Genomic DNA, 13,300 nt, shown 5'->3' with positions numbered 1-13,300 from the left:
CTAGTTACTTTAACTGTCATAATTGGTAACAATACAGCAACCTACACTGGCAACACAACCAGATCCTATTGAAACACCGCCCCCCTCTCACCCACACACTGCACTTATTGCTGTGTAGATTACTCTACAGGGCTCGACAATAAGGACTGCCCGATGGCCCGGGCCAGTGTGCGAGACACTCGGGCCAGTGGACAGAATGTTACTGGCCCAATCGGGCCAGTGCTGCCTTTTTGCCTGCCAGATCGAATAAATCTGTCCGAGACTGCCTGAATGAGACGATCTCTGTCCTATTGAGCGGATCGATTGCAGCGAGAAAACAAAACAATGCAACGAACTAACCACCCAGGCTATATCACAGTGTATTATGATTGTGTAATAGCCATATATACGGCTATATGAAGAGAGAATGATGAGCAGGGCGAGATGTCATTCTTACCGGTAAATGCGAAAGTGAAAGCATGCTGAAATATTACCCAGAGCTGTTTATCCAGCCTGATCTCGGTTTATCCGTCAGGAAAATTGACAGAAGTTAATATCTGATCATTTTTTCCATGTTTTAATCATATAATATGTTGCGTTAGGCCAGTTGTTTTCTTCATTTCTGCACTGACAGTTCGAAAGAAAGATCAACATTGATCTGCTTCGCGACCTGATGCAGTCTCGGTTCATCTGCTATGTCTCTCTATAATTTAAGCCTAAAATACAGAATTATAGTCAACGTTTCTTTAATAGATTGATTAATTCAATAGATAGATATCTACAAAACCTGACAATTGAAATGAGGCTCTGTATGAGAAAGTCTGACCTCGATTTGTATGTGGTGACGATGTCTGTGGGTTGTTAAAATTGAACTGCACATTTTCACTCATAAAATATTCTATACACAACTGGTCAAAAGTTTGGGGTAAGTATGATTGTTATATATGTTAAAATAGGCTTCTTCTGCTCACCAAGGCTGCAATTATTTCATCATAAATACAAATTGTGAAAGGTTGCACTATAAAATAACTGTTCAAAAGTAGTTTATCATTTAATTTATTCATTTATTCCAGTGATTTTAAAGATGAAAGTTCAGCTTCATTACTCCAGTCACATGATCCTTCAGAAATTACTAATATTAATTATTATTATATTTATTTATGGTAATAGTAGTCAAATCAATAATGTCTAGAGTAATGGTTTTATTTGAAACTACAAACAATAACAAAGCAGTTATTTAAAATGTTGATGAATATTTAACAATTAATTTTTTTTACATTTAATAAATGTAGTCTTGATGAACTGAATAATTTTCCTTAAAAAACATTTTTTTAATTACTGTAAATATATATACAGAGTTATTAGCCCCCTTTTGTTTTGTTTTTTGTTTTCTTTTTAAAATATTTCCTAAATGATGTTTAACAGAGCAAAGAAATGTTGATAGTTTGTCTGATAATGTTTTTTCCTCTGAACAAAATCTTATTTGTTTTATTTTGGCTAGAATAAAAGCAGTTTTTTATGAACCATTTTAAGGTCAAATTTAATAGCCTCTTAAGCTAATTGTTTTTCAGACTGTCTACAGAACAAACCATCATTATACAATAACTAGCCTAATTACCCTAACCTGCCTAGTTAACCTAATTACCCTAGTGAAGCCTTTACCCTAGTGAAGCCTTTCTGTGTGTGTGTGTGTGTATATATATATATATAAATCAGAACCACTGTCCCGATCGGGCCCGTAGAAAAAATCCTTAGCGTTGAACCCTGCTCTACCTGATAGAGTATGTTTTACTTTTGAAATGGGGTATACATTCATCCCATTTGGCGTTTATAATTCTTTTGAACATAATTAGATGCTGCTTGTCAATCAGACAACACTACTATGTTTGTTCTTGCTGTCAATTGCGGAAAAAACTGATTGATAAAAGAGTCATAACAAACCGCTGTGAGTTTAACTACAGGCACTGCGTGATGCGTGTGAGGTTATATTAATCGTCTTCTTGCAGACATGGCAATAAGCCTCGCGGCTGTTGCCAACTACAGGCTCCTCCAGCCAGAGGTGCGAAAACGTGCATTTTCCCATATTTTAATTTAGTTAATGAACATAAGTGAGCTCGCCTTTATGTTTGGCAGAAAGCGAGCCGGTACCCAGTTTGTTTCAGTGCGCACGTGAACGAACACCACCTCACATGATATCGCTCAGATCCTACTCTCAACATATAAATAAATCCAGGCAAAATTCAGAGTAAAGGTCTGCACTTAACACAAATTTTAAATTTGTCTGAAAAAAATTGGGCTGGAAAATGTAATACCTAGTAGGATGATGTTTATTACTTTTTAATACTTTTTAAAGCCCTTAATTCTGGCTAATTTAATTTACTACAATTTACTACCCCGCGGACACCCTGTTGAACAATTAAGTAATAATTATTCATTCATTCATTGATCGTCTCATTATTAATCTGGGGTCGCCACAGCGGAATGAACCGCCAACTTATCCAGCATATGTTTTACGCAGCAGATGCCCTTCCAGCTGCAACCTATCACTGGGAAACATCCATACACACTCATTCCCACACATACACTATGGACAATTGCAGCTTACCCAATTCCCCTATAGCACATGTGTTTGGACTGTGGGTAAAAACCAGAGCACCAGGAGGAAACCCACGCCAACACAGAGAGAACATGCAAACTCCACACAGAAATGGCAACTGACCCAGCCGAGGCTTGAACCAGCGACCTTCTTGCTACTACCTACTGCGCCACCGCGTCACCCTAATATAAAAAATAATATAATAAATATGTCACAATCACCAGCGAACACACACAGCTGAAGCTGCACAGAACTGATTACATAGACTTTAAAAGCAGCACAGACACACACACACACACCAGTTGCTGAGTCTTGTTATACTGTATTGTGAACATTACGATGCGTTTCACTTGCCTTGCCGTATTTGACCCTTGCTTTGTTCTGTTTGTTTACATTGTTTTCTGCCTGTATTTACCATTTGCCTGTTTATTGACCACGACTCTGGGTTCCCTAAATGCACCTGTTTTGACCATTACTTGCCTGACAATTCTCATAATAAACCTGCATTTGAATCCTTAACTCTGTTGTCCAGCGCCCTCTCATAGCAAAAATTAGATTTTTTAATTTATTTATTTTATTGTAATCACACATCTCTCAAAAATCAGAATGGTGTGAAATAAACTTGTAAAAAAGCAAAACATTTCTGAAAATAACCCTTTAATCAGGCAAAACAACCAGTACCTCATCTTTTTTATATTTGTTTTAACTAATGGGATACAATGGTGTAAGCAAAATAATCTTCTGTCAGAAGAAGGAAAAAAAGATTATTTAGCTTGTTTGACTCATTATTTAGAAAAACAAGACGATTTATTGTGCTTGTCTAGAAAATGCTTCTTGGTTTAAGAAATTTTAGATATTTGGACTGAAAGCAAGAGAAAAAACCTAAGAAAAGTAATTTCTGCAGTATTTTTATCTGTGTTTCCTGTATGAATGATTCTCTCAGCCTGCAGTGTCGTAACTGCATGAATCTGTTTGCTTTCTGTCATTGCTAAGAAACACGAGCAACACAAACAGTCCTAAAACTGCTTCACTATCTGAGTTTACACTTCTTTATCCTCAAGGAAAAACTTATTTCAGACAATACAGCATGATAAGGTGATACAGTACGTATCCCAGCAGCCTCCTCCCCACCGAGCTTCTATTTAAAGAAAGACCACAGAGTTCAGATAAATATATCTGACTTTCATATGCAGCGCTCAGCATAAACGAGAACTGTTCCCCTTTTGAAAATTAATATTGTTATTCATTTCTATACAATATACTTGGGTGCATTTAGGGTTTCATTAAACAGTTATATGCATTAAAATAAGAGTCTGGTCACCAAACATCTTTAGAAATACAAATATAACACATTTCAATTTAAACGAGTTATTGCAAAAACCTTTTTTTATAATGTTAATCTTGATTTTTCCTGCTTATTAACATATCTATTTAACATATTCAATTGTGTGTAGTAATTTTGAACTGTGGTCTTCAGTTGTTTTGTTAGATTAGTTCCAGTTTTGTCTTTTAGTACTGACTAATCTAATGTACAGGGTGGGCCATTTATAGGGATGCACCTTAATAAAATGGGAATGGTTGATGATATTAGCGTCCTGTTTGTGGCACATTAGTATATGTGAGGGGGCAAACTTTTCAATATGGGTGGTTTTAACGTAACTTTACTCTTTGATGAGTTATTTACAAGTTTCTGACCACTTCTAAAATGTGTTCAATGTGCTGCCCGTTGTGTTGGATCGTCAATGCAGCCCTCTTCTCCTGCTCTTCACACACTGATAGCAACACCGCAGGAGAAATGCCAGCACAGGCTTCCAGTATCCGTAGTTTCAGGTGCTGCATATCTTGTGTCTTCACACCACAGACAATTGCCTTCAGATGACCCCAAAGATGGTCTAAGGGGGTCAGATCGGGAGACCTTGGGGGCCATTCAACTGGCCCACGACGACCAATCCACTTTTCAGGAAACTGTTGATCTAGGAATGCTCAGACCTGACACCCATAATGTGGTGGTGCACCATCTTGCTGTAGAAACTCAGGGAATGTGCCAGCTTCAGTGCATAAAGACGGAAACACATCATCTTGAAGTAGAGATCTGCCCGGGACTAAATTTTGAATCCCGCTCCCGCCCGCACCCGCCAGGTTTTAGCCCGAACCCGACCGCTCCCGCTTATATTAAGAATTTGTTGTCCCGCTGCCCGACCCGCCCCGTTTTCTGCCCGCCGCGCCCGATCCCGCTAAAGAGCGGGGGAGAACAAAACCGAAAATCACCCAGCTATACAGTCCAGACAGCCAAGCTGTCTGTATAAACACACACACACAGCACCAAGCACACACACACAGACAAAGCTCTCTCTCTCTCTCTCTCATACACGCGCACGCACACTAACACACACACAAGCACCAAGCACACACACAGACAAAGCTCTCTCTCTCTCTCTCTCTCTCTCATACACGCGCGCGCACACTAACACACACACAAGCACCAAGCACACACACACAGACAAAGCTCTCTCTCTCTCTCTCATACACGCGCGCGCACACTAACACACACACAAGCACCAAGCACACACACAGACAAAGCTCTCTCTCTCTCTCTCATTCGCGCGCGCACACTAACACACACACAAGCACCAAGCAGACACACAGGCAAAGCTCTCTCTCTCATTTGCGCGCGCACACTAACATACACACACACAAGCACCAAGCACACACACAGGCAAAGTTCTCTCTCTCTCATTCGCATAGCATTATGCGCGATATTGCTAGACAGCCGCTCCCGTCCCAAATTAAACCCGTTACCGAACGCTCCCGTGATTTATTCGGAAATTTATTCCCGCGCCGCAGAAATCTGGTCGGGTCCCAATGCAGACCTCTATCTTGAAGCAATGTCAAATATCCAGTGGCCTTGAGGTTTCCACTGATGAAGAATGGCCCCACTGTCTTTATTGTCTATAGAGTGAAAATTACACGACTTCACTTCTGGTGACATGAAATGCCTTTATGGTGGAGCTTTCAGTCCTTTGGGGTGGGGCTATCAACAGTTTAGGGCGGAGCTATCAGTCCTTTAAAATGGGGCTATCAGTTCTTTAAGGCATGTCTAGCAGACGTTTAAACCTACTGTATATATATTTATACAACAGTTCTGTCTGGTTCTCGAACCTGATTGGCTAATAGCAGTGTGATATTCTGCAACAGCACTCGTACAGCCTTTTCACCTTCGTGTAGTACTCCGCCCACATAGAGTGACAGCAGATCAATAAACTCACCACAGCTCTACAAATATTGCAGCTAACGGACAACAGGCTTATTTAGTCAATAATGTAGTTGTTTAGATTGCAATTATGCAGTTTATTTAATAGGACAGTGCCTATTTTGAAATATTTATCATTTCTGAGAAACAGCGCGTCAGCGATTATTAGCCTATCCACAAGATTGCAGCAGAACCACATAATAAGCCCTTCTTAGAAGATTAAAACTGTGTGTTTTGTAACTACAGCTGATCAAATCATTAATAAGCTGGTTAGTGATATTCTGAGTCGATCTCTCTCTCTTGTATAGATTGCAACTGTGCAGTTTATTTATAAGGACAGTGCCTATTTTAATACAGCTACTTTCCTAACCCGGTTCTCAACAGTGTTATTCAGAGACCTCATCTCCAACACCCCCTCCTTATCGCAAACACAACAGCAGTCTGGTAGTGATTGCGTTGCTTTTTTCAGGGTTAATTATTGTGATATCCCGATTGCAACAGAGAAATACTGTAGACCGTAACACTGTAAGAAGATATCTCTGTGGACGGAGGGCATTCATGTCAAGTTCAGCCTTATAATCTTAAAATGTGAGCAAAATCAGCTGTTTTGTCATCACTTCAGACATTACGCTAGAGAATCATTCAAACACTAGCTCTACAGTGATGTTAGTGAATGAGTAACGGCTTCTGCTGTTCTGATGTCAGCTGCAGATGTGAATGAATGAATGGAGGAAGAAAGTAGTTTCTAAAACAAAATGGTTTTCCGACTCTCCGTGTTTGATTTTCTTTTTTATATACACTGTTTATAGCCAACTCTAAGTCACTCAAAAGGCTCTATTTCAACAATCTAAGTTCCAGTTGCGGCATGTCAGATTCACTATGCACATGGAGGGAAGAGGAAACACTGAACACATCTACAGAACCAGCCAGATTCACCAGAGCCCTCTGAGCTAAAGCAGATGTAGAGGATGTAGCGTTGTTATATTTATGTAAACAATAACAATATTTTACATTTTAATTGAGGTGTTTAGTGTGCTGCTGTGCATCCCTGTGTGCATAATAAGCAACATGTATGTATTAGGGGTGTCACGATTTAGATTTTTAATTGAAATCGATCGAAATTTATGCTCAATTTCGATTATCGAATCAAAAAATAGAATCGTCGATGCTGCCACGCCCCCATGTCACGTCAGCTTGGCTTGCCAAGCGGGAAAAAAACAGGCTTGTTGAAGTGCTTGTTAAACTGCAGGAGCAGGAGACCCGTCAACAGAGCTTAAACCCTCTCCGGTGTGGAAGCATTTTGGATTTTCAGTGAGTTATGTTGACAACGTTCGTGTTGTAGACAAAAAAAATACAGTTTTGCAAGCTCTGCTATGTACGTATTACGTACGGTTCGTCCGATAGACAACACCGGCATCGCGATCCTCCGCCCGCCCCCGTTGCAAATCCGCTGGGGAAAAGTTCACACTCAGGCCCTGTTTACACTGTCTTTGTTTTTAAATGGCATTTTAGAATGACAACGATTTGACATCCACAGTGGCGTGTAGCATTTCTGAGCAGCCCTCCTTCCTCTCTGCCTCTGAAAATACACATCACGTGACCACACAGACACAGACGCACACACAGCCATGCGCTCCAGACAGCAGGTCCAGGTTCAATCTTTCACTCACTTGTACTTAGTCATTTTAGCGAACACCTCAGATACTGTTGGCTGGTTCCTGTTGGTTGTGCGTCTTTTTTACCGACGCCATTATAACGACACAGATCACTGCCTATTCACGAGTCCCGCAGAAAAAGTGATTGACAGGTGGTAATTATGTGTGTATCTTGCCTTTATTCATTTACTGTATGATTTGTTTATGGGTAAAACAAAGACCATCCAGGTCAGGTAGTTTAAACGGTAGGCTACAAATTATTAATTGGTCACTAATTAATTAATTATTCATTATCGAAAATCGAATCGAATCGTGCCTTTAGAATCGAAAATGTAATCGAATCGAGAATTTGGAGGATCGTGACACCCTACACCATGTGTAGGATAGGGCCCGAAATCTTTTAAGCAGCATCATTTAAAATATTAAATATCTTATTATATGGCCCACGTGAGTAAAAAGCAAAAGGCAAACAGCTTTGGAATGACATGAGGGTGAGAAAAGTGATCATTTTGGGCAACAGGTAGTCCATTTAACTGAGCTAATATGAATTGTAAATGATTGTTTTGAAAATGAAGGACTTACTTGTTGTCCTGAATCTGAATGCGGTTCCAGTACAGCGGCTTCATGGGACAGGCTGGCTCCACAGCGGGTTTACGAGGAGCTTTCTCTGCCACCTGTCCGAATCCAAAACCACCGAAAGCAGGAGGGGGAGGGGGTGGAGCTCCTGGGAGACCTGGAGGAGGGGGCGGAGCTCCTGGTAGGCCCGGTGGGGGTGGAGGAGGAGGCAGAGCTCCTGGAAAACCAGGTAGGGGTGGAGGAGGAGGCGGAGCTCCGGGAAGACCCAGTGGGGGTGGCGGAGGAGGTGGAGCTCCGGGAAGGGGTGGAGGTGGGGGCGGAGCATGTGCAAACCCAGGTAAAGGTGGAGGAGGCGGGACAGAGCTACCGGGAAGAGGTGGAGGAGGTGGAGCTCCGGGAAGAGGTGGAGGTGGGGGCGGAGCATGTGCAACCCCAGGTAAAGGCGGAGGAGGAGGGGCGGAGCTACCAGGAAGAGGAGGTGGAGTGGGCAGAGCTACACCCAGACTCATGCTGATGGAGTCCAGGTTGAGTTTTTTGGGCAGGCTGGCGCTGGAGTTCAAAGCTGGTCTGGGTTCTTCACCCTCAGGGGTTTTGATGAAGGTCTCGCGGTCAGTCTGAACACACACATTGCGGAAGCTTCTGGGAGGCAGGTCATCTTCAGTGGACACACACACCTCATGCAGCTCGCCGCGCTCCTGCACCGGGTGCTGCACCTGTGGGGAATATACAGGAGTCAAAGACTGAAATTCAGTACCTGACCAGGTACAAGGTGTCAGCCAAGTATAAGGTTATTATATTAATTAATGTAACCGCGGACACAGATTCTGCACATTTGAATGATCGCTTGCCATTTTTTTCTCTTTATTGTACGTTATACTTCTAAAATAGCCATTATTGATTATTAAAACTGACATTCAGTAAAAGAGAGGGTGTGTTTCGTATTTTCAATAAAAACGAAAGGAGGCAGTGATGTTATAGGCTCCTTTGGTTATAAATATGCATGAAGATGACGCTCATATTAAGCAGCTACACGACGCCTCAACATTTTTGATATCTGTTTAGTTGTTAATATCAAAATGAAAACAGGCAGTTCCTCATCATGTTTTCATTTTATTGTTAAGAAAGTGAAACAGCATAGCCAACGTGATGTGAATGACTTTATAAAGTACACTCGGGAGTTTGTTTTCCATATCAATGCGAAGTCTGAACTTACACCGACAGAATGCAGCACTGAACTGTGTGTTAGGCTACTTAATATGGAGGAAAAGCCCCAATCAGAGAGGCGACTGTCAGCAGCCCCGCCTCTGTTTTCAGATGTCTCCGTTTTCCCTCATCCACACTGAGACGCAGCAGCAGCTTTTTGGGATGAAAAACGGCCTCTCCAGCGTTTCCGCTCTGTTTTTGGTGCTCAAAAACTCCGGCGAAGTGTGGACGGATGGCATAACCATAGCAAAACTTATGTGCTTTAAAGTGAAACCGCACTAGTGTAAAGGGGGCCTTAGACAGCACTCAGAATATTTTTGGCTAATAAATTATGACCATGTTATACATCTAAATAAATAACCAACCCTCTGCTTTAAACAAAAAACCATTTTATTCTTCATCTTCATGTTTTTTACCCACTTACATGCAGACAGGTTACAAGAAAAATGTAAAAAAATAAAAATGTTCACAAAAAACTGATAAATATGCACACCACCTAACTGAAACATCATTTATACAATTTATTCATTCATTTTCTTGTCGGCTTAGTCCCTTTATTAATCCGGGGTCGCCACAGCGGAATGAACCGCCAACCTATCCTGCAAGTTTTTTACGAAGAGGATGCCCTTACAGTCGCAACCCATCTCTGGGAAACATTCACACACACACTCATACACTACGGACAATTTAGCCTACCCAATTCACCTGTACCACATGTCTTTGGACTGTGGGGGGAAACCGGAGCACCCAGAGGAAACTTACACAAAGGCAGGGAGAACATGCAAACTCCACACAGAAACGCCAACTGAACCGAGGTTCGAACCAGCGACCTTCTTGCTGTGAGGCGAACGTGCTACCCACATACAATTTATAAAATTGCAAATTCACTCTCTTCCAGTAGGTGGCGCCTACACAACTGCAGGAATAACAGTGTTGCCTTCATTACTGCAGTAAACACAGCAGCGTGATCTCAAATCTAGCAGAATTTTATGGATTTCATAAACTACACAGCATCTTAATATTTGCAGATTAAATTCAGGTAAACTTTAGCATACAACTATATTTTACATAATCAAAAATGATACTAAATGTAATATAGTTTAAAGAGCCCCTATTGTGGGTTATTGAAAATGATCTTCATGCAGTGTGTAATACAGCACTAAGTGAATGAAATCATCCAGCTGAGGTTCTGGATGATTCTAAAAGTGCAGCATGTTTAAAACTATTGATTCTTTAGCGAAATAGTCGACTCAGAGTCGAATTAATAAATTGAGTTGGGTTCGGATCTTTTGTTTGATCGCGTTGACGTCGATACGGTGCATCACCAAATGTGTACTTCCAGTTCTGGTAAAATGTGAACGCGCTTTCCCTTCAGACACTAGCAGAGACGCGGGGCATCACGGGACTGATCATGACTGAAGATGATGATCACTGACAGATAGAGATTCAGCTATGGGGAATGTCTACATTACTATCTGCAAAGATAGTTTGCAGTTTCATCAGCAGAAGCCAACTTCAGTTTACCAAAAAATCCAGCGAGCCAGGCTTCTTACCCATTTAAAGTTTGAGAAGAGGTTGATGTCGTTTCGGCTGCAATACCTCTAGTCATTCACTTTACTGTATAAAACTGCATGGCAGTGCCACCTATCCTGAGGGAAACTTCAGAGGGAACCAGTTACTAGATGGTTCGATTAGTCTTTCACTCCTATACCCAGGTCGGACGACCGATTTGCACATCCGGACCGCTGTGAGCCTCCACCAGAGTTTCCTCTGGCTTCGCTCTGCCCTGGAATAGCTCACCATTCTGATTTAAATAGTGACAGACATAACAAACAAAACTACTAATAATTCTCATCTCGCACACACAGACCTAATTGGACAACACTGGAATACCTCACATCCACAGTCGCAGAAGTTTAAATATTTTAATGGATCCGCAGCTCAAACCGGTTCTAAAGTTTCCACACACGGAGATGATCAGAACTCCACCCAGTTTCCGGGCTGCTCTTCATTGGAAATGAATGACTTCTGGTCTGTCGCTCGTCGTGTGCAGTGGAAGGTCGCACTATGATATACGAATCGTGCTTATGCTGGTGTTGAACTGCATTGCTTTATTGCATTCCTGCATTGGGCTGTATACTGTAGCTGTGGTGGGCACTTCTGTCTGTCTCGTGCTCAACGCAGTCGACCAATCGCAATAGACTGGTTCATCGGACCAATCAGCGCAAATTAGCTTTGCGCTAAGGAGGGGTTTGAGAACAAATTAATCGCTGAACGAATCATATGAGAGTCGCTGGGATAATCAGGTAAAGATAAATGCAGATTATAAGACAATGAAAGTGTTTTTTGACCTTGCATGTTGTTGGAGACCCCTAATATCAAAATGGGACCTTTTTTAATGCAAAATAAGGTCTCTTTAAAACAGAATTTAAGACTTTATAATAGTTCCTTAAATTTCTCTAAATTGATTTATCATCTTTTAATGCTTTTTAAGAGCCAGTGGACACCCTGACCTGCTGCTGCTGCATCCCGCTGATGATGCTCTCCAGGCGGGACACGGTCTCCGCATGCTCCCCTCGCACCTGGAAGATCCGCAGCTCGAAATCTGCCTGCATCCATACACACATAAAAAGACATGTTATTAGATAAGCAATGCAAAGCTCATGGTTGCTGTTCATTCAAACTGAAACAATAAGAACATTTCTGATGCATGAATTCAAACATATATAGTTAAATAAACCTTGTTAGGACTGCATTGTTTTGATTTGCTGTGCTCCAACTCGGGCTTAATGTTTTGTTTTGCATCCATACACTAGCGCTGACAACACTTGCCACATCCATTCACTTGCATTGATTGCACATACTGATGTTTTAATTATGTTATTTTCATTTGGGTTAGAATAAATATTATTTTTGACTTTATTTCTACTTTAGTGTTACATCTTTAAGCCACGTGTAACATATGGGGGCTCGACCAATGTAAATTGATTTGATTTGGCTTGCATTAAACTTTATGACACGTATGACAAATAGTATATGTATTTATTACATAAATTATAGAAGTATTTCATTTAAATAAAGTTTATTTCTAAGGATAGTGCCTATTTTAGGTATTTATAATTTCAGAGATTCAGTGTGTCTACTGAGCAGAGCAAAAACGGCTGATGTTCTGCCACAAGATGGCAACAGAGACCGCATAATAAGTCTTTAGGGGAGGAAAACAGCATTTTCTCATTATACTTTTAAACTACAGCTGATCAAATCATTATAAAACAGGTAAGTGACATTCTAAATCGATCTCTCTCTTTTGTATGTTGTAGTGCTGTATTTATACCATAGTAATCTGGAAGTGTTTTCTTTGCTCTTGCTTTTTCTGAGGTAATTATTGTGAAATCCCAATTGCAAAAGAGAAATACTGGGAAATCATTCGTGGACAGATGACATTTCATAACGTTGAGGCTCATAATGTTTACAAAATCAGCTGATTTGTCATCACTTTAGACCAACCCAGGCTCATTCTGAAAACGTAGTCCAGGGGACGTTTCTGGAGACCGCGAAATACGTCCTGGGAGGTACGTATTTGTGCAGCTTTTGTTTTTGCAAATCCGTCTGTTTTCATCTCTCGCGAGTGCCGTTCGCGCCCGCGCTGTTCTCGCATCAACCCTACAGAGGCCGCTGTCTGAATGACCGAATGTTTGACCGGCCAATCGGCTGACCCACCCTCCTCTTCCCTGAACCCAACCAGTTTTACAGATTGACCCGCCCGCCCGCTCACTTCTCTAAACCCGAGCAACAATTTAGAAAAGCCGTCTAGACAAAAGAAAAACCCTCGTCTGTTTTTCGGATTTCACCGTGTTCTCACCCTGTTATGAACTCGTTCGCTTTATTTTTTGGATTCTGTTTTTGTCTTACCTGGTTTCTGGAACCGCTCTTCCCCGGACTCAAACCCGGACGCCTTTGTCAACTCCTCCTCTCTCCATCTGAAGTCCGCCAACGCACACGATGAGCTGACCGGACAAACTGACTGCAGCGGTAAAGCCC

The 13,300-nt window shown here is 41.5% G+C and overlaps 1 protein-coding gene and 1 long non-coding RNA gene across 15 annotated transcripts in view; one reads left to right on the top strand and one right to left on the bottom strand.

Moving 5' to 3' along the window:
- LOC100148950 (formin) overlaps nt 1-13,300 on the bottom strand; it is a 169,517-nt gene that overhangs the window by 77,157 nt on the left and 79,060 nt on the right. For all 14 annotated transcript variants that reach the window (XR_015512399.1, XR_015512400.1, XR_015512398.1 and 11 more), the window contains 2 exon segments: nt 11,773-11,868; nt 8,063-8,769 (listed from right to left, as the gene is read on the bottom strand). Coding sequence is in view for 6 of the 14 variants with exons in the window: in NM_001443337.1 (NP_001430266.1) it covers nt 8,063-8,769; nt 11,773-11,868 (803 nt within the window). In the remaining 8 variants the exon portion in view is untranslated.
- On the top strand, nt 3,155-7,849 carry LOC147839857 (uncharacterized). The gene is made up of 3 exons (XR_015513044.1): nt 3,155-4,659; nt 5,459-5,505; nt 5,622-7,849. It is a non-coding gene; the product is annotated as an uncharacterized LOC147839857 (long non-coding RNA).

Source organism: Danio rerio, chromosome 17 (genome assembly GCF_052040795.2).
Source record: "Danio rerio strain M-AB ecotype USA chromosome 17, GRCz13ab, whole genome shotgun sequence".
Classification (NCBI taxonomy): Eukaryota; Metazoa; Chordata; class Actinopteri; order Cypriniformes; family Danionidae; genus Danio; species Danio rerio.
This window is presented reverse-complemented; position numbering and strand designations above follow the sequence as displayed.